The sequence below is a fragment of the Pollicipes pollicipes genome, unplaced genomic scaffold (genome assembly GCF_011947565.3).
Source record: "Pollicipes pollicipes isolate AB1234 unplaced genomic scaffold, Ppol_2.1 Scaffold_5724;HRSCAF=6776_pilon_pilon_pilon, whole genome shotgun sequence".
NCBI classification, from domain to species: Eukaryota; Metazoa; Arthropoda; class Thecostraca; order Pollicipedomorpha; family Pollicipedidae; genus Pollicipes; species Pollicipes pollicipes.
The window spans coordinates 14,844,956-14,865,094 of NW_023596746.1; the positions used below are offsets into that span (position 1 = coordinate 14,844,956).

The window sequence follows — 20,139 nt, forward strand, 5'->3', positions numbered from 1 at the left end:
TGCTTCAGAAGTAGGACATCCTCTTGAAATGCACCTATCCTTAACGCACCAATGGGACACTCCCTATCCGCGGATGATTTGTCGTGGGCTGATACATGACAGCATGCTTTACAATATGCACGGAATGGGAAAATTTTCGCATGGCGAACACGTAGGTGGCCAGGTGTTCTGTGTATTTGGTACCTGAAATACACGATCCAAAACGCAACAAATATGGCTAATAACAATAGAATGTAAACATAACAAAATGAATAGGTCATACCGAACACCTTAATAGACATACTTCAAAGAGTTCAGTAAAAATATATCATACTGAGAACCTCAGAGTTCTCTTTCAGAAGTGGGCTGGCCGCCACCACTGAGCGGGCTCGTACCTGTGCGGCAGGGTGCGCGGCATCAGGGCGTACGTGCGGCACATGTGCTGGTCTGTGGCGATCGGGCTACAAAGGCGACTGCAGCAGCGCAAGGTCACCTGCGAAAGGGAGCGGCGCGCTATGCAGACGCTGTTCGCCTATCTCGACCGGCGCCAACATGACGCCCTCACTGCCACTGACTCGGTACGTCTGGCCGGCGGGGGGGGGGGGGACTTGCCGCTAATGCGGTGATGTGGCACGTGCGACGTGAATGGGAGCGCTCGCCACCGACACGGCACGTGTGGTGTGAATGGGAGCGCTCGCCACCGATACGGCACGTGTGGTGTGAATGGGAGCGCTCGCCACCGACACGGCACGTGTGTTGTGAATGGGAGCGCTCGCCACCGACACGGCACGTGTGGTGTGAATGGGAGCGCTCGCCACCGACACGGCACGTGTGGTGTGAATGGGAGCGCTCGCCACCGACACGGCACGTGTGGTGTGAATGGGAGCGCCCGCCACCGACACGGCACGTGTGGTGTGAATGGGAGCGCTCGCCACCGACACGGCACGTGTGTTGTGAATGGGAGCGCTCGCCACCGACACGGCACGTGTGGTGTGAATGGGAGCGCTCGCCACCGACACGGCACGTGTGGTGTGAATGGGAGCGCTCGCCACCGACACGGCACGTGTGGTGTGAATGGGAGCGCTCGCCACCGACACGGCACGTGTGGTGTGAATGGGAGCGCTCGCCACCGACACGGCACGTGTGGTGTGAATGGGAACGCTCGCCACCGACACGGTACGTGTGGTGTGAATGGGAGCGCTCGCCACCGACACGGCACGTGTGGTGTGAATGGGAGCGCTCACCACCGACACGGTACGTATGGTGTGAATGGGAGCGCTCGCCACCGACACGGTACGTGTGGTGTGAATGGGAGCGCTCGCCACCGACACGGCACGTGTGGTGTGAATGGGAGCGCTCGCCACCGACACGGTACGTGTGGTGTGAATGGGAGCGCTCACCACCGACACGGTACGTGTGGTGTGAATGGGAGCGCTCGCCACCGACACGGCACGTGTGGTGTGAATGGGAGCGGTCGCCACCGACACGGCACGTGTGGCATGAATGGGAGCGCTCGCCACCGGCATGGTCAAGCCAGCCCCATCACTCCACTGATCTGCAGATATATTTTATAGGTAACTACAGAATAAATGGTATTAGAGCTCCGGCTCCCGAAGATTTTCTTAGCCTCATCAACTTTGTCATGGTGCGTAGAGTGGTTCATGTTCATTGCAATGCATTTTGAATCACTATTAAATGTACGGCATGGTGTTACATGATCTTTGTGTACCGTAACGCGTGATGCTACCTTCAGATTCTGCTTGCGTACTCACGCTTCAGCGAGTCTGTCCTGGAGGGTGAGATGCGAGCCCTGAACTCCTGCGCGCCGCTCCGCTGCCAGCATCACGTGATACCCATCGGCTGTAACAGCTGGCGCTGTCAGCTCCAGCTCTTCCTTCTGCACGAGCTGTGCAGGTACCGAAAGAGATACATCTAGCCAGGGGACCGGCCTACCGACAGCGATGGCCAACCGCATAGTCTGCGTTCACGTGCCTAACTATAACCCAGTCCGCATCTGCATGAAATGTATGTGTCCAAATCTAAACACAGCAATGGCAAGTGGCTGCTAGAGAAATTGCATTGATTTTGGTTTTGATTGCTCTCGATTGTATGTGAGTCCTAGACCACGCTATTTCTCTCGAAAAGTCATTTCATGTATCCAAGGCTTGACCTACATACGTGTGCCATCGACTTATTATGCCCCGAAGGCTATCGTCTTAATATAAATCTCAGAGGTGATTGGAGGGATGAGTCAAGACTTGGTTTCCCCAACGATTATAGTTTTTATACTGCCTTTAGAAATCTTGGAGGTTTGGATCGAATACTGAGAGGACCGAGACCAACGTTGGGAGAGCCTGTTCAAAGGGCCACACCTGGACCTTTCCCCATGGCTTGGTCCGCTTGTCCACCGGAAGTCGCTTTCTCTCCCGTTTTCTTTCACTGCAATGTTTGATTGGCTAGTGCATGATATAACAGGTGATTTTAATTATGTATTGCATGATTTGGGAGCGCATGCAGAGGGTTTGTTCCAATGCGCGCCGGCTTACAAACCATGTGAGTTCTGACAGGTTTATGTAATCCTAAGGCTACAGCCTATATCCATGAATGTTTGTCAGCCCGTCCGCTGCCATTCCGTCGCAGTCCCATCCGACCGCGGCTCGCTTCCTTCAGGCAGGTGGTCGAGGCAGAGCACCTGTACGTCTTCTCGCCAACGCCCGAGTCGTGCGGCCCGCCGGCGGCCGAGCAGTGAGGTGGGAGGACTCCGCGGCCGCCACCGGGCCGCGGCGCCTGAGGGGCCGCCGCCAGCGCCCCAGGTGAGCAATGACGTAACGCGGTGACGATGACGTCACACGGCCGCGGCCAAACATCTGCAACCGCAGGGTTCAGTGCTGGTTAACGGGGGAGGCACGTCGCATCCAAGAGCTTCACATGCTAGCCGTTTTCATTAAGGATTACGGAGCAAACTTCTTGAAATGAACTAAATTATTTGGTGTTGGTTTTCTACCCACACCCTTTATCAACGATTTTCGGCTACAAATGCTTCGCAGAGATTTAAAAACGGGTTGGTAAGGACGCAGAATTTCATAGAATTGCAGCTGACTGGTTATAAGCAAGACCATGCTTTCGCGGACAGGCATGGTGCCAGACTTCTTCCTGCCGAAAATTTTAAAAACGCTTTAAAAATGTTCGGTTGCATCTCTGACGCAGATGAGACAACACAAATTCCTCTACCGTTGTAGTGTCCCCCTCATAGGCATGCAGTGCTGACAGAGCTTACATTACTTACTACTTACAGAGCTTGCTCATAGTACTTACAGAGTTAGCAAGGCTTACATACCTTTAACCGATATGACAATATTAAGCGTTGAATGGACTGTTCCTCAAGCCTGCCTTGCTCCATACAGCTCTCATCTAAACGATAATGGAGCAGCTGGCATCTAACGCATTCGAGTGACGCAAATACTTATTGCCAGGCCTAGCTTTTTCCAAGAAGGTTAAACTAAAGACATGTACTGAAGAAATGTCTGCAAAGGGTCTCGTTCAATATAACAAATATATTCTTACTTGGTTACATGTCGTTTACCTATTGAATGTTAATGAGATTGCATCAAAAATTATATTTTCCATGCCAAGTGTTTAGTATGCACTAAAATCAAATAGAAACGTTAAAAAAAGTATTTCAAAGTTTTTCAATGCATGGATGCGTAGTGGAAACGAAAACAGAGCTTTATGCGTGTTTTGTTCAGAGAGCGCTAGATTTCATACCACACAGAGCTGGTCTCGATTTAACGGCAGCACTTCGGTGCCTCTCAGGACCTCAGAAGCCTCTCTATAGGACCCGTGACACAGGCTCAGTGTGTCGCGAAGTCATTTAGCCTGAAACTCGTGCCGGTTTCAGAGGCGGGCTAGTAATGACAAGAAGGCGTCAAGCAGCAACGTCAGGAGGGCGATTTCGGGGAGATTCGATGATAACAAAGACCCACCGCGCTACTCGAGGATAAGTGCGGCTCGTCGCTCCACCGGGGGATGGCCACGGCCCGCCGCCGCACGAAGACGACGGGGTGGGCGCCGAACGCACTCCGCGCGTTTCGCCTCATAGTAACGCGTGTTGTGCTTGGCTGTATTTTATGACCTGACTATGCAAGCAATTTATATGGAGCGTCCCTGTTTGAAACGTATTGTAGCGTTTGTTTAGTTAAACTGGACAAACCAGACAGTGATAGCAGCGGCGTTACCTGTCAAATATAATAAGAACTAGGTGAGTTGTTTTATGAAGCTGCGAGGAACATTACCTATGCGTAGAATGATTATCTTGGCTTTGTTCTCCCTTGGTAGCAACAGAAAGCTATGAAATCGAGGTGCATGTATTGGTAGTTCGGAACAGGCCTTTGTCTTAACAGCTATTGTGCAATAGACTGATCGGTGTGCTGAATGCTATGTTACTAATGATACTGATGTCTCCAATCAAACCACCTTGAATTTTGATCGTCACTTGAAGTGCACCATATTTGTTTCAATAGGCCAGCGGCCGAAGCATAAATGCACTGCTATTTGTAACTTTTTCCATGCCAATGAGGGGTAAGGCCCAGAGCAGGGCTTTATAATTATTGACTGTGCGTATAGTACCACGTGGCATGGGCATCAACAGCATTCCCAACAGATAATGTGTTTCATACTGTGACTCGGTTAACACAGCCCAGCTTACACTAAGAGAGGAATATTGGACGCAGGGTATGGTGAAAACACCTTTCGTGCTATCAACCTTTGAACTCATTAATCTATTTCAGCGGGTTCGATGACTGGTAAGATTGCACGTCGACTCAAATGGCCAATGCAGCCAACGCGCCCATAAAACCCAACAACTAACTAAGTTCACTCGTTCTTCAGCCACGTTGTCAATCTGCTTATCCTACCCGCGAACCAGTTCATTGCGCCAAATGATGACTGCCAATGCCAAACGGAATTCAGCTGTAGAAGACGAGCCAACTGATATACCAACGCGCGCTGTGGCCAAAAATAAATACATGGGGTTCTACCTTTCGGCGTCAGGGAGGACCTGGAGCGCATCGGCGGTAGATGAGCGCTCGTGCAGAAGAAAAGCCGCCGTGAGAGGTGGACAGCCGAAAGGCTAGCGCGAGACACGGAGCATCGCTGCGTCGTGCCCGGTGCTCGTCAGGAATGTGCTCGCCCCGCGAGCCCAGGACGTCTGCACACTGCGCAGTGTGTTGAATACCGCGGACAGTGATGACTGAGTAAGACAGAAAAAATAGGAAAAGGTGGGTTTGCAGCCTGTATATAATGCTGGCCTTGTTTTAAATACTGTACAACCTTTCAGCCGTATGTCGTTTACTTCCTCTCATGACAGCATGGCAACAATGTGTTTGAATAATCTTTGTTTCGAACCTCTAGGTGAATCAGGGAGCATACGAACGTTACGTTTTTGGGCGCTACGCTCAGGGCATCAAAAGTGCCTTTTCTGACACAGGCGAAATTTGGAACAGCTTAAATTTTCACCTGTACTCCAGTTTGTCTTAAATTGTTGCAATATACCTAAAAATGCTACGAACCGCACGAAACAAAGAAGATAAAACGCAATACGTTGCATCTCAGTGCACAGGTGGCCGGTGGATGGGGTAAAAAACTTCTGATTTACCGGATATGATCGGTAGCAAAAACTGCCACCTTTGTGAACCAATTGGTGACAGAATCGCAAAGATGAAAACAAATATCAACGGGCCGAACCATATTACAACAGTTCATTCCAGTTATACGAAGCTCAAAGCTTAGTATTGGTCTATACCCGCTAACGCTTGCGGCGTGACCATGTGTAGAGTACATGTCGAAACGTTGACGTTTGACTGTATGAGCAAGTTGAGCCATGATATGACATGCTGCCAAAGACAGTAGCTTTAATCAGGATAGTTTTCAGCAGGTGGCAGACACATGCTACAAACTACACTATATCAGTGCTGACGTTACGAATCAGCCGCGATATAGTGTTTTTCCAACAACCCTCAGATCAGTGCTTTTCTCAGATTTTTTCAGCCAAGATTCACTTCACATACTCAACAGTATAACATGCCAATAAACTAGGCTCATAACTATTCGTAAGAATTGAAGCTGGCCACAGCATCTTGCGACGAGCATGATCAGTTTGCTACGCAGCGTTTTAAAGCTTCGGCCATTTGGGAAAGATAGGCTCGATTGCTTGCCACGCGGTAGTGCGTTGGCGCTGCAAGGCAGTGGGCTGCTGTTAGTTGTGTCATGGGTGTAGGAACGGGGAGAGGGGGGGAAGGGGGTCATAGGCCCCCACTTTTCAAGGTGGGACCCGAAATGCCTTCCGCCCTTTTTCAAATAAAAAAAAAACGTTTAGTTTGCTTTTGTACTACCTTAAACATACATGCCGATTTACCAACCTCATCAAGCATCGTTTTCAATATGCTTCATCCCTTTCGTTTGTCCATTGGCCATGATATAACATCATAGCCTCGGACCCGACGCCGCGCGGCCTATGGAGACTGTAACGCAGGGCATCGAGGCTGTTGTTGCTGAGGTTGGCGAGCGCGCATGTTCAAAACCATGTTACATGATTTTCATCAGTGATCAATTCTGACTTAACACTGAACATATTAAAACGAACACGGATCTGCCAGGCCGATGCAGTTTTTTCGACCCCATATCGATCTACAACCTATGTTCAGGGGATCCTCAATATCTCTGAAGAAAACCGAACAGCGCTTGCCAACGCAAGTGACACCAGGCGGCGGACGCCGTGTCGATCTGTCCTCTGAAGATAAACGGTTACAGCAACATGAAAAATAGAGACTCTATCCTTACTGTTCCAGTTACAGCATCATATTTAAGCACAGATTTGCGGTGCTGTAAGGGCCAATCCGATCATCATTATCACCATCAAAATCTCCGCGGTGCCACTGCAATGGACGGGGCTTGGGTCATAAATCAATGAGGAACCGGGCCCTGTAGTTCCCGCCCTGGGTCGCGTTCTCCGCTGCCAAGTGTCGCTCACAAAACGCAGACTATGACGTCCAAGCTAATAGCATCACGACGGCTCCAACGGCTTGGAGTCACGATCATGTGCTGTAAATATTTGTGACGTCATTGGCAGAAGCCTCAAGTAGATGCTTCGCCAATGGGGTAAGTGGTCTTGGCAACGTACTATCAAGGAAGCCGCATTGGCGGCTCAGCCGTTCACCATTGTTTCACACGAAGACAGAGCCATTGTAGCACACATACGGCCCGATGTCTACGGACCTGGCTATCGCCCGCATCGCGTCTAAGGATTCGTAGATTCGCTGCGGGGCACACGCGACCACAAATAAAGCTGGCCGTTGGCTCGCTCCACGCCGTCGAGATGTGACCGGCCCGGCAAAGGGGCCTGTCCGGCCCTCGGCCAATCAGCACCGGCGGAGACGGATGGTCCCGGTCGGAGTCGCCAACGGAGAGTCTGGGCATTTAGCGAAATATTCGTCTGCAACGTGACGTGTATATCAAAGTATGCGCTATTTTGGGTCAACGCCCGCAGTAGATTCATTTCCAGATCGAAAGCTGCCGAACAGGGTTCATTTATCTCAAGATGCGTATAATCAGCGTCCGTGACCTGCATTCCCAGAACCCTCAAATTTAACTTGTAAAACTCCTTCAACGCAATCCAAACATGTTTGATTACTTCGCGCGCTGCAGGCGATGCCATAGTAGCATGGCAAATTAAGCAAGATGATTGGTAATATATATTTCCCGCCGCGCCGAAAACGCGATTTGTACAAAATTCCCCCATCCTAAGCCCACACATGTAGCTGTCATAACGTGGCAGTGGGCACCCGTGCCTTTACCTTGCTCGAAAACACGAGCTGCCAATGCAGTTCACCGAGCACCGCGCCGACAGCATCAAAGGCCACCACTGTGTCGCCAAGCAACATCTCAGAACAGCGCTGGCATTTGTACCAAAGACAATGGCGTCTTTGACGCTCTTGCTAGCGAAGCGACACGATCCAAACTGGACACGGCTAGCCACGATCAGCCGCGCTGCTCCATCGCTGGCAGCTACACACGTGCCACTGGTGTTTCATACCCTGTATCCAGCGCACCACAGCTTGTCTGCAGCTGCCGTCCCAGGACGGACTGGCGCGCAGGAGAAACCCGACATGACCGGTGGCTCCGCTGGCTGCCGTGCGGGGGCTGACCCAGCTACGTCACGCGGCGATGACGTGTGAACAGGTACGTGAACAGGTCATGGCGAACCGCATCAGCCACCAATACTGACCCCAATACCAGGAATCCTGGCGCGCGCATCACGCTGTAAGTATATGATATACAGAAGTTGACTAGACCCCACTATGGTAGCATACATCCCAATGTCTATAAAAATCGGGTAAGTTCCAGCACAAACAAGACTCCACCTAACGGTCGACGTCGCGATAAATGATCCGACTACGCCCCACTCTAAGGCCCGCGCGGTGGCCGTGCTGCGGGCACCGGCGTCGCGGTGCCGGCTCCGCCAAGCGCAGCCCCGGGTTGGGGGCGACAGTGCAGGTTCGCAGACGACTGTGCTGACTTAGCACGGTGACTGGGAAGCGCAGTAGCTGTCCCACACCAACCGGGCCGCCACCACGTCCTCCACGGCCATGCCTGGAACACAATGCACCACCTGTCATTGTCGCACATCGGGTAACGGGTAATGACCAGGCGCGTGATGGACACGAGCCCCTGTCCAGGTCCGGTCAGTCACTAGTCAGTGAGCACTGGCCAATGGTCAGAGGCTACCCCCGGCTCATCCTTGATTTTAGCAGCACGCCACGTGTGGACTTATGCTGTTCGCGGCAAGTGGAAATACGTACCTCCTCCCAAGCTAGCAAGCTGATTTTAGACATCGTTCTAGGTTTCTGAAACCACCTCTTACCGAACGACAGGAACGCAGTAACGCCGCCGCTCTTCACGGGAAGTGTTTCATTTAAAACTTCGCCAACTTCCCCATAGATGTCGACATTTATCGGGCCCATCTCACGGGCGGCCCCCTCCCGGCTGTCGGTGTAGACAGTGGCGCGTCGCAGAAGGGCCGGCTCCAGCTCCGTCTTGTGGGGCACGCGGCCCCCAACCACTGGGCCGACAGCGCGCAGAGGTTAGCCAGGGTGTAGGCCCGTCAGGCTCTGCACGCACCCCGTCCTTTGCGATATCAAAATATCCTCATAAAGACAACTATGTTGTACAATTGAGCAAATTATTTTCATTTGCTTGACCTTCATCGATTTCCTCTGGAAACATTTTCTCGCACGCGTGTAAATACTTTTTGGCGCGTTATGGTAGTCACAATGTGACGTTACACCAACATATGATGCCGATAGCAACAGAAAGTCAGGTTAAAACAAATCTTACAGCCACGGTTGTTCAGAGTGGCAACGTCCATGTTATGAACTATATGAAGGCTTCCTACTGCGCGAAAAACAAGCATTTAGGGTCATCTCACACGTTGCTGTGTTCGCAATGTCACGAGAGGTCAATTTAGACTACCGCTGAACTCATGTAAGTTCTCAGTTAAAATGTTACATAGACTACCCATCAGCTCCTCCAAGGCCATCGCTTATGAAATATGCAATCACAACTGTTCAAAGCGAACGGCAACGCAAGCGTTGTGAAAGGAATTTCAAGGCTGTCCTGACCTCGACGCCCAAAGCTTGCATCGTAGAACTTTATGTTGAAAGGTCTTATACGACCCTGAGCATGACTGACGGCGGATGGCTGCCTGTGATGTGGTCCAACTTAACACTACAGACTGCAGCGAGCCAACAGGTGCAATTCGCACTGCGGGATTGATTTCCAGTTGCGATTGCATGGAGTTCAAAACACTTCAGAATTGTTGGACTGACCTTGACCTATGACATCTCCATGACCCCCATTCCAAATTTTGTCGTTAAAGTGAGCGTAGCCGGCGTATGCTTGACTCCGGAGTTATATGGGCGAGTGTCAACGCCCCCCCCCCCCCATTCTCTGCAAGTGGAGGGTGGTCTCACACCACTGTGAGTCATAAAATAATATGACTGGAAGTTAGAGGAGAATATAACTTGCCACCACCTCTGACCCGAAGTCACTAATTTGGGTCATGCGGTGTACTGAGGAGTGCAGACATGCAGCAGGACAATTCAGATGATTTTGTTCAGTGCAGATCACTGTGTTTAGGAGTTCAATTTCCTCAAAGGGATCCCTCATAAAGCTTCATATAAAGTAAACACCCCGACCGGTATTGCCTGTCCTAGAGTGCAGGAATGCAAGAACACATCAAATATAAGCTACCTGAGATTATGCAGGCAAGAGCTAAAAGCGGCCTGCGCTTGTAATTTACAGAATTACCGTTGATATGGACGCCATCCTTGCCGACCCAGTTGTCCATGAGAATGGGATCGGGGGAAGCCGTGGTGGTGTTGATGACGTCCGCACCATCTACACACAGCCGGGCAGACTCGTAGTACACAAACCGGACGCCAGGGAACTCATCAGCCAGAGATGAAGTCAGCTGAGTGGCCGCTACGGCGTTTCGAGCAGAAATTCGTACCTGGCCGGGAGCAGAAGTGACACTGCTCACGGATATGTGACAAGATAGATAAGACGATATACCGTGGCATAAGATCATTAAAGTGCGGTTATTCCCATTAGGAGGGCAAACAGGAAATGACAATGTCATTAACGTATGCATGGTTAATTAAGGATAATGAAGTGTCAATATGGTCAAATCACAAAAAAATTAGATATATCCCAACGATATTGGAGTTTGGACATCGCCATACCAGTGATGGTTACATCTAGTTACACCATACATGAACATATCACGCACGACAGCTCCACAATAACAACCACCGCGAAAGTTCGCCTGGAACACACCAGTAAGATAACGAATACGTGCCTCAGTAAAGTGAATTCACTCAGTAGAAAAGAGTTGATGTTTTTCCTGTGATCCAGCACTGAATCAAAATAAAACTTGAACCAAATATGTGGTTCAATCACTGCCATACGCTTTAGTTACAGAGTAATTTGCAGGCTGTACGCAGTGCAACACCCTATCGATCAGAACATGCTTAAACTAAACTAAAATACATTTCCAAGTGACATGGAAAATGCAATTTCATACAGGAGCCTTGCATCACTACCCAGGTTGCTGGCAGATCAACACACTGCTAATTGGGGCACTGGCCAATAAGGCAGAGCGCGGCCATTCACACACACACTTGCACTATGGACGCCCACGACATTGACAGACGGCACGGCAACCATTTTACCAATGCATTTATAAAGGAGATCGCATCAGAACTATTAAGTCTTAACGAGACAAATCCCTTAAGACTGATTTGGCCTTGCAATAGTAACCACAGTGACGAGGTCCAGAATGCCGCAGTGTTCAACCTATTAACATGGTTTTCAACGCGCGAGACTGGTGGCAACTGCACAGGCTTCGAGCAATAGTGGTACCAGTGAGCCAAGCTCCCAAATTAGGTTAGAAAAATCCTGAAGATACTTTTGGTAGTGGCAGAAATCGAATCTTCTTTATACTTTTGCAGTGGTTTTCAGTTAACATGCTTTCATTTAAATAAGGTCGATTTTTGTATTTAGTCTGCTTTTCTTGATCCAGAATAATCGACATAAAGCAACCTGCACAAAATCTCCAACCCTTTCCATTTTGAATGATCTGAACGCTAGCTGCCCCCCACAACGGCAATAACCGGCTAAAGATGACCACTGACACAGCACCTGGTTCCCCTATCCGCGCCCGCCATGTACCATGTCCCCAGTGTCTGTTAACACTACCTGCTCCGCACAGACCACTGACCTCTTCTACGCCGCAATCGGCAGCCACGAACGCCTGGGCATGCGAACGCGCCTGTACGCCCGAGCCAAGCACGGCCAGCACCTGGCAGGAGGGGGCCAGGCGGCACGCGGCCACAACGGAGGCGGCCGCCGTGCGGCCGGCCGTAATGTGCTCCCCGGACATCAGCTGCGGCACAGCAGTCAGTGGCGGTGACAGCGGCGAGAACGGCCGCGACCCGCCGAACCCGCCGCCAGCCAGCCGACGGCGCAACACACGGTACCGTGGCATGCCCACGACACAGCGACTCCGGCTGGTTTACGACAATGGCATGTGGTGAGCAGTAGCTAGAAGAAGTGCCATCAGATTTCCCATCGTAGTTGTCATTGCCATTATCCGAAACAAGCGAGATAAAGATAACATGAACGATTAACACAGACAGAAGTCTGAAATTTTGGCGTTAGAGTTACGGATGCTACGAACACGCCGATGTCTCCACATGACACCCGTTATAGTCATGTTTCAGGCGACATACCGCCAGAAGTCTGCCATCCTCCGGACAGTGCAGCAGTACAGTTGATTGAATCTTGGGACAGCTGATGTTGTTTGGGTAGCTCGTTACCAGCTTTGTGGCAATGCTGCTAGCTTGCCGGCTGTACGCTGACATTGAGCCGAACCAACTGTGAAGCGGTGATGAGGAGAAAGTCAGGTGAATTTAGATAACGGTTAAAATAACTGTTTATATTTCCCTCGTGATGCACACAGCACATCCCTTAATGCTTAAACGGAAACCTACCATTCATTTCAATTCACGCGACAAAAAGACGACACAAAAAAATAAGGACAAAATTGCACTCTCCCAAACGATTCGTATCATGCTCTTCCTTAAGCGCCTAGATCAATCACATGGATGCACACAAAATCTATAAGTTAAGCCTGTTGGGCGTGCGCGTGCAATGGTAATCCGGGGCAATAAATGGATGGAGGAACGAAGTTCACTATATAGATTGCAGTACAAAACTAAAATACACTCCATGTTCAGGGCAGGTTAAATGTGTAGTTTGTACTTAACATTTCTCAGCCCGTAACTGAATGTGCAGTGGTGCAAACGCTACATTAGTTAATATATTTAACATTTAAATGGACATGTGCCCAGACTCGTCGCAATAAACTCTCAAGGAGTTGAGCGTTGCATTTTTGCACCGACAGCACGTATTGGCTGTTATCGAACAACTCAGCGTACTTTCTAGAATACTGGCATAATTTTTAGACCGGCCCGGCTTCAAACCCACGACCTTTCGATTATGAATGCGTCACGTTACCAATCGAGCTTCTGAGAACACCGAGTATATCAGAACAGGCGACAAATTCACGGAGTACCGGGCATGAGAACTCTTGCCTGGCGGGCCGAGAAAATTTGGCTCCTCCAGACAAAAAAGGTAAATAAATCGGCACGAGATCATACAGCCATCGCTCGTTTGGTGCCGGGTTGATACAAATTAGCGCGATAGGAATTCGGAGCACAGCTCAGTCCAGGTCAGCTCAGTTCAGTTCACAGTTAACTTGAACACGCGAACCCGCTGGGTGAGCAGGGAAAGTATGCCGTAGAGCGGTTGTGCTATCAACGCATTTCGGTGGGGTCTGATGACAATGCGCAGAAACATATGGCTTACGACCCCAATCCATGCATTTCTGCCCGCCTCAGCAACTCTCAGTTCCGTCGACTTCTGGACAAAACGAATCAAAACAAGAGACATTGGCACATTCCACAGTTCAAACAAAAGAAAGCAGCATCCACATCACAGTTCGGCCAACTAACCCATCATGCTGTGCCAATGGGATGGAAATGCGCACAGGTTGGCATACAGCGCCATCTCTTCTGGAGAATTCTGCCATGCTCTGCCCCACAGCCTCCAACAGGGGCTTCCACCGCAAATGTGATGCCACGGCGTCATCATTGAGGAATATTGGCGAGGTACTCTGGGCCATCACTGGTGATTCTACCGCCTGGAAAGAGAGGGCAAAAAACAAAGGGATCAAATACTTTCCTACATGTGTGCTAGTGTGATGAGTTAAATAAGGATGCATATTGAAACATTTAGATGTCATAGCGTCAATTGTCGCTGCATGCAGCGTTCACTTCAAAAATCTTCCGACGCTCCGGAATAAGGAAAAATCACAACATTCAAGCTCACAGCATCCTATTCAAAGCGTCAAGTTCATAACAACCAATGCATAATATCCAGTTTATGACATCCAGCGTTACCCAACTAAAAAAATTTGGAGAACAATGCCACCTACTGGTCAATTTGGAACTATTGGTTCCGGTATTATGCCATAAACGGATACCGCAGCCGATTTTGCGTTGCGACGAGTGACGTCATCCGGTGCACAGTATCGCCCGATGAGTATCACTATGCTTAGCCACGAACGTTCTGTTTACGCAAGCCCACTTTGTCAAGTCAGCACGCATTCGGTAGCAATCATATTGAAAATCTGAACAATTCAGAACTCAAGACCTCGGTCTCGGAGCTTTCTGATGACCCGGCAGTGGTTGCGCGGTGTTCGTGCAAGCCTCTTGCCAAATCACCACCTGTTTATCGTTGGAACTTGTGGATAAAGCCCCTATGGTATTGGGCTCAATTGCTTGCTTGATTGCATTGGCGATGTTTCGCGAATCATTTTGTCGAAGGAGTTGATGGGCTGAAAGGTTTCTAATTTGTCGGAGAATCACACGTGGTGCCAGCGACCATGGGATCCGGTTCCGTGTGCGTGTCAGTGAGGTTTTACGGCGCACTCAGCTGCTGAGGCTGTATGGTTTCGCCTGCCCCTCACCCGACAGGAAAGGCGGGCTGTTTCAGGGGCTACAAAAAAAATCCTTGAAAAAAGAACGTGGTAGGCGCCATGTTGCATTGTGAATCATTCAGTACCTGTGGGACATAGGCTCCCTTGTGCTACGGAGTCTATGTTGGGGCCGGACGTAGGACCAACAACAGCCAGGCACTATGGGAAATTCGTGCTGCCTTGTTCTATTGTCGCCATCACGTGATCATGAATTGAACGCCGGGTGACTATGCCATCTATTGGCAAAAGTGGAAAACATGGCTCAAAATTAAGTTGTTCAGCGCATTAGCGACGAACATTATTCACATCGATGAGACAGCAGTATCAGTCTTATTCCTCGGAAAAAACAGAAGAACAGGGTTATAATTAGGTTGATATTTCGGCAACATGCCTTCATCGAAACAATGCCAGAAGTGCCGTTGTTTCACCACTGTGCTGTTGTATCACTTCTGCTATTGTTTCGATGAAGGCACGTTACCGAAATATCAACCTAACTACATCTCCATTCCCCTGGTTTTCCGAGGAATAAGGCTGATACCACTGTCTTATCTATGAGGAAAACATGGTATTGCTTTGCCTCCTAACGACAGGAGTTGAAACTCATACTTAAGTAAGTGTCGAACGTTTCTTATTATTATGGACGGTTCCTCCTAACAACAGGAGATAGAACTCGTACTTAAGTGTCGAACGTTTCTTATTATTATGGACGGTTTGATCGCCGGATGGTATGTGCAATGGGCCTTATAAATTTGGACGTGGCGAGTCTGGGTTATGCGAAAACCGCCATTAGGAACGGAACTGGACGCGTTTTGGATGCTATGAACGTTGGATGGTGAGATTGAGGATAATACGTGTACTGGGAGCCGCAATTTTGGACGTTTTGATGATTCCCAATAAATGACAAGAATGGTTGGAGCAAGGATGCTCCTTCATGCCCATTTGTAAGTTCGCAAATGAAATATTCTGCAAAATGGACGAAATTCCAAAGGGGTACAGTTTAAAAAGCAGTCAAGCCTGATGATTGAGCGTGCTGACTGAACAGTGCTATGTACGACTGCCAAATAACATACCCAGGTCCACATCTGTACAGCCACCCAAAATGCTTGTGGGTTGGGTCGCGTTTATTGCAGTCCTGGGTGGTCCGTCCGAGTACAACAATAATCCTCACTGGGGGCGCAACCAGGATTTTCTTTAAGATGCAGAGGAAAGGTCAGAGCTTATTGAGAAATCGTGAGGAAACTGAAGTGTTTTCCTCTCACAGGGACAGCTTGCTGCCAGTGAGGGCGGCCAAGTCAAGCATGTTTCATACAAAGCGTTGCACTTCAGGAAGCTTTTGCCGAAAAAGTTCCCGGTAATGCAAAGCTTCAGAATGGGATCGTGGAGTCAGGTTTACATCCACCAAATCTTTGAAGTGCTGGAGCCCCTAAAATATGCCTCACATTTCTTTAAATGGTCTGCATTTACCTCATCTAATATGAAAATCACACAGTCTTGGTAAAAGTAGATCCAACATACATTTATAAGTATTTCAGTTACGCAGGCGTTGGTCGCGCACTAACCAACGTGGTCTCAATCAATCGAATGTAGCACGAAACCCGCAAAATGTTGGTATCAGCAGATGCACCAGACATGTTTGAATACTTAAAGCACTTTCATTTAGCTCTCTATACCATAGTGTGGCGGTAAACGTTTTACCTCATACGCACTATCCAGTCAGTCCGCATAAACCGACACGTAAACCTATGGCGCGTTCGGCCGAGGGAAAATAATTCAACGAATAATTATCTCTCCAAAAATCATCAGCGATGATTCTCCTTTTACGTTCCACAGGTCTGGAAATTATCCCCCAGAATGTCTCCCATACGCCATGCGCCGCCAGCAGTCATGGCTACGCATGGTGATGAAAAGTTCTCCGTCCTGTTCATGCTCAGAGAATTTTCCGGGATTTTCCCTCGGTATAGAAAGTTATCTGGGGTAATTCTTCGCGATGGCAGTGCCGAACGCCATTACAGAATCGTTTTCTCCAACACTCTGGATAATTTTTTGGATATTATCTGCGCACCGAACGCGTGCCTCCAGGCCTACAGTGCGGCGGGCAATGAATTATGCGACAACAACCGTCGCAAATATTTTCAGCTGATTGTGACGTCATAAAAAGAAATGTCACTGCCAACCTGATATTAGTTGCTCGCGGGACCGGACGGCACGAGACGGAATCACATAGGCTCAGACGGAGCTGAATAGAGCCGGACGGGACCGGACGCGATGGGGCAGGACCGAATGGAATCGGATGAAACGAAATGAGACCAGATGAAATCGGATGGCTCCGGACGGTCCGATGGCTATGAATGGGCCGAACTGACAGGATGTGACCGAGTGGGTTTGGGAGCAATCGAACCGAACAGGGCGGGGTCAAAAGATATCAAACACTACCAGACGCGACGGATAGAACCGGACGAGACCGGACGAGACCGAACGGGACCGGACGGTGCCGGATAGAGCGTAATGAGTCCAGACGGGGCCGGGCAAAGTTGGTAAGGACCGTGCCGGACCGGACGAGGTTGCACAGGAATAGGCAATACGTGCGGCATTTGACGTAATGAAACGGGACAGGAAGGAACCGGATGCAACTGGACCAGACTGGACGGGACAAGAAACGGCTTGACAGGACTGGAAGGAACCGAATTGGACCAGACCAAACCAGACGGGACTGGGCGGAACCAGACGGGACTGGGCGGGACCAGACGGGACTGGGCGGGACCACACGGGACTGGGCGGGACCACACGGGACTGGGCGGGACCAGACGGGACTGGGCGGGACCAGACGGGACTGGGCGGGACCAGACGGGACTGGGCGGGACCAGACGGGACTGGGCGGGACCAGACGGGACTGGGCGGGGACTGGGCGGGGACTGGGCGGGGACTGGGCGGGGACTGGGCGGGACTGGGCGGGACTAGACGGGACTGGGCGGGACCAGACGGGACCGGGCGGGATCAGACAGAACTGGGCGGGAGCAGACGGAACTAAGCCGGACCAGACGGGGCTGGGCGGGACCAGACGGGGCTGGGCGGAACCAGAGGGGGCTGGGCGGGACCCGAGGGGACTGGGCAGGACCAGACGGAAATGGGCGGGACCAGACGGGATCATATGGCCACAACAATAAAAAACGGGCCGGGACGGGTCTCGACCGGCCCCTTCTGGTCTCATATGGTGCCGGCTGGTCCGAGCCGGTCCCGCCTGGTCCCGTCCTGACCCGTCCGTTCCTAGTGACCACTTCCGTTGCTGCCCGATCCGGTCCCATACCGTCAAGTCATGTGTGGCTCCGTTGTGCTCCATCCAGTCTAGCCCGGTGCCATGTCTTATCCGGTTCCATACCATCCCATCAGGTCTCGTCCAGTTCCATCCGGTACAGTCCAGCGCCGTCTAGGCCCATATGGTTCCACCCAATCTCGTTTCGCCTCTCGTAACATTCCATCCTACGCGGCGATCTTATTCCATTCTGCGGCGTCCGGCTCCAATCGGTCACGTCCAATGCCGCCCGATTCCACCCGACCCCGCACGGCCACGTCTAGCCACGTCTCGCAGTCTGACCTAGTCTGGCAGCGTCTGACCCCGTCTGGTTCCGTCCGACTCCGTCCGGTTCGGGCAGGTCCGGTTATTTTCTATTCGCTTCTGTCCGGTCATATCCGGTGCCATCCGATTCCGCCAGGGCCCGTCTGCTCCCGTCTGTTTCAGTCCGGGTCCAGTCCGGCCTCATCCGGTCCCATCTGGTCCCATAAGATGCCATTCTGTTTTACCCGTTCCCGTCCCATCTGGTCCCATCCGGTTACGTCTCATTTGGTCTGGTTCCATTTTGCCTCATGACGTTTCGCCCGGTTCCATGTAGTCATATTCTGTTCCAACGGTTTCTTTCGATAACGTTTAGACCCGTCCGATCCTGTCCGGTTCGGTACGGTCCCTCCTGGTTCCGTCCGGTCCCGCCGATCCAATCTCGTTCTGTTCAGTTTCGTCCGGTCAAACCCGTGCCGTCTGATCCCATTCGGCCCGGACCGCTTACGTCCGTCCCATCTGAAGCCATCAGATCTTGTACGGTTCCACCCGGTTCGTCTGCTCTGGTCCTGCCCGGCCTGCCCTGCAGAGGGGTTTCGTCCGTTTTCGTCTCGTTTCATGACGTTCCACTAGTCTCGTCCGGCCTGGTCCGGCTCCGTCTAGTTCTGTGCAGCCCCGTTCTCTTCTGACCGGTTCTTTTCGGTCTCCGTGTGCCTGTCTGCACTATTTTGTCTGTCACCGTCTGTCTGCTAGGGGCCGCACGTGTGACGAGAAACGCCCATATGGCATAATGGGCTTGCCGGTCTTCCGCGCGCGTGAGCCATTTCCAGGATGGCTGTTTGTCGCTACGTGACGTCATCGTACGATCAGCTGGACGCGTTGGTGACCTTTACCATCTTCGCATGATTGGGTGCCAGTCGCACCGCAAATTTATGGGTTGGTCGGTGCGAATTAAGAAGGTCGCAACGGCAAATGGGTGGAAATCACAATTTATTGCAATCATATCACACATAGAGCTGAACAGATGTGCTGGAGGCATTCAGAAATGTCTGATGCTTCCATTGACACCGTTATTGTGTGGTTTGTGGTGTACACTTGTTGAATCAGCTCGTTTTTGGAAGAGCCAGGCCCACGCCGGTGATATCAATGCTTGTACACATTCATTTATCTGTGTCATGTTATAAGACATTGGGCTTTCATGATAAGGTGATAACTGACTCTCATATACACCTATCGGGATAAAACTTATATGCATCTTATGCAGATAAGATGACTTATTAAACCCACACACGATGATCGCGACGATCGATAATAAAAAAATGAATGTGCAGGGCGCATTCGGCCGACAGATGAGTTCAGGAAATTATCCAGGATTTTACAATAATAAACAAATTCCGGAATGGCCTTCGGCGCCGTTGACACCAAAAATTATACCAGATAATCTACGGTAGTGAGGGAGAATCCCGGAGAATCTTCAGAGCATGGACAAGACGGAGAACCTGCTGTCGCTATGTATAGCTATCACCGTTGGCTGCGGATGGCGCAAGGGAGGGAGACCTAACCTAACATGGGAGATAATATTTGGACCGACTGAGTATGAATGGAGGCTCCCGCAGACGATTATCGGAGAGATAATTATTCGTTAAATAGTTTTTACTCGGCCGGACGCGCCAATAAGCAAATCCAAAAAAAGATACATGACAATGGGAAAAAATACAAGCTTGGGCGCACATTTACAACCAGATCTCCTTTTACAACACCTTTAGTGCACGCAATGCACAGGAGCCTCCCATAATGCACCCAATAAAGACAAATATCCGCAAACACTGTCGGATTATATCACCTTACCTTCAAGATACAACAATCACGCCCCCACCGTGAGACACCGCGTGCTTGTTTGAGGCCGGCAAGGCATTACATCCGGTGTAAAGTCATCTGGTGGGTTGTGTACTCTGCG

General features: G+C 50.5%; 2 protein-coding genes and 1 long non-coding RNA gene across 3 annotated transcripts; all 3 read right to left on the reverse strand.

The window, feature by feature from the left end:
- Positions 1–334: 334 nt before the first annotated feature.
- LOC119102706 (flocculation protein FLO11-like) lies at positions 335–1,505 on the reverse strand. Its single transcript, XM_037226164.1, has 2 exons — positions 639–1,505; positions 335–472 (listed from the first exon to the last, which is right to left on the reverse strand). The coding sequence occupies exons 1-2, from the start codon at positions 1,503–1,505 to the stop codon at positions 335–337; spliced, it is 1,005 nt and encodes a 334-aa protein (XP_037082059.1).
- A 6,234-nt stretch (positions 1,506–7,739) lies between these two features.
- LOC119103992 (ketimine reductase mu-crystallin-like) lies at positions 7,740–11,955 on the reverse strand. Its single transcript, XM_037227706.1, has 4 exons — positions 11,813–11,955; positions 10,342–10,543; positions 8,897–9,094; positions 7,740–8,625 (listed from the first exon to the last, which is right to left on the reverse strand). The coding sequence occupies exons 2-4, from the start codon at positions 10,379–10,381 to the stop codon at positions 8,552–8,554; spliced, it is 312 nt and encodes a 103-aa protein (XP_037083601.1). The 5' UTR covers positions 10,382–10,543; positions 11,813–11,955; the 3' UTR covers positions 7,740–8,551.
- LOC119103993 (uncharacterized) lies at positions 11,951–20,075 on the reverse strand. Its single transcript, XR_005094851.1, has 4 exons — positions 20,031–20,075; positions 13,608–13,795; positions 12,324–12,468; positions 11,951–11,977 (listed from the first exon to the last, which is right to left on the reverse strand). It is a non-coding gene; the product is annotated as an uncharacterized LOC119103993 (long non-coding RNA).
- Between the last annotated feature and the right edge of the window lie 64 nt (positions 20,076–20,139).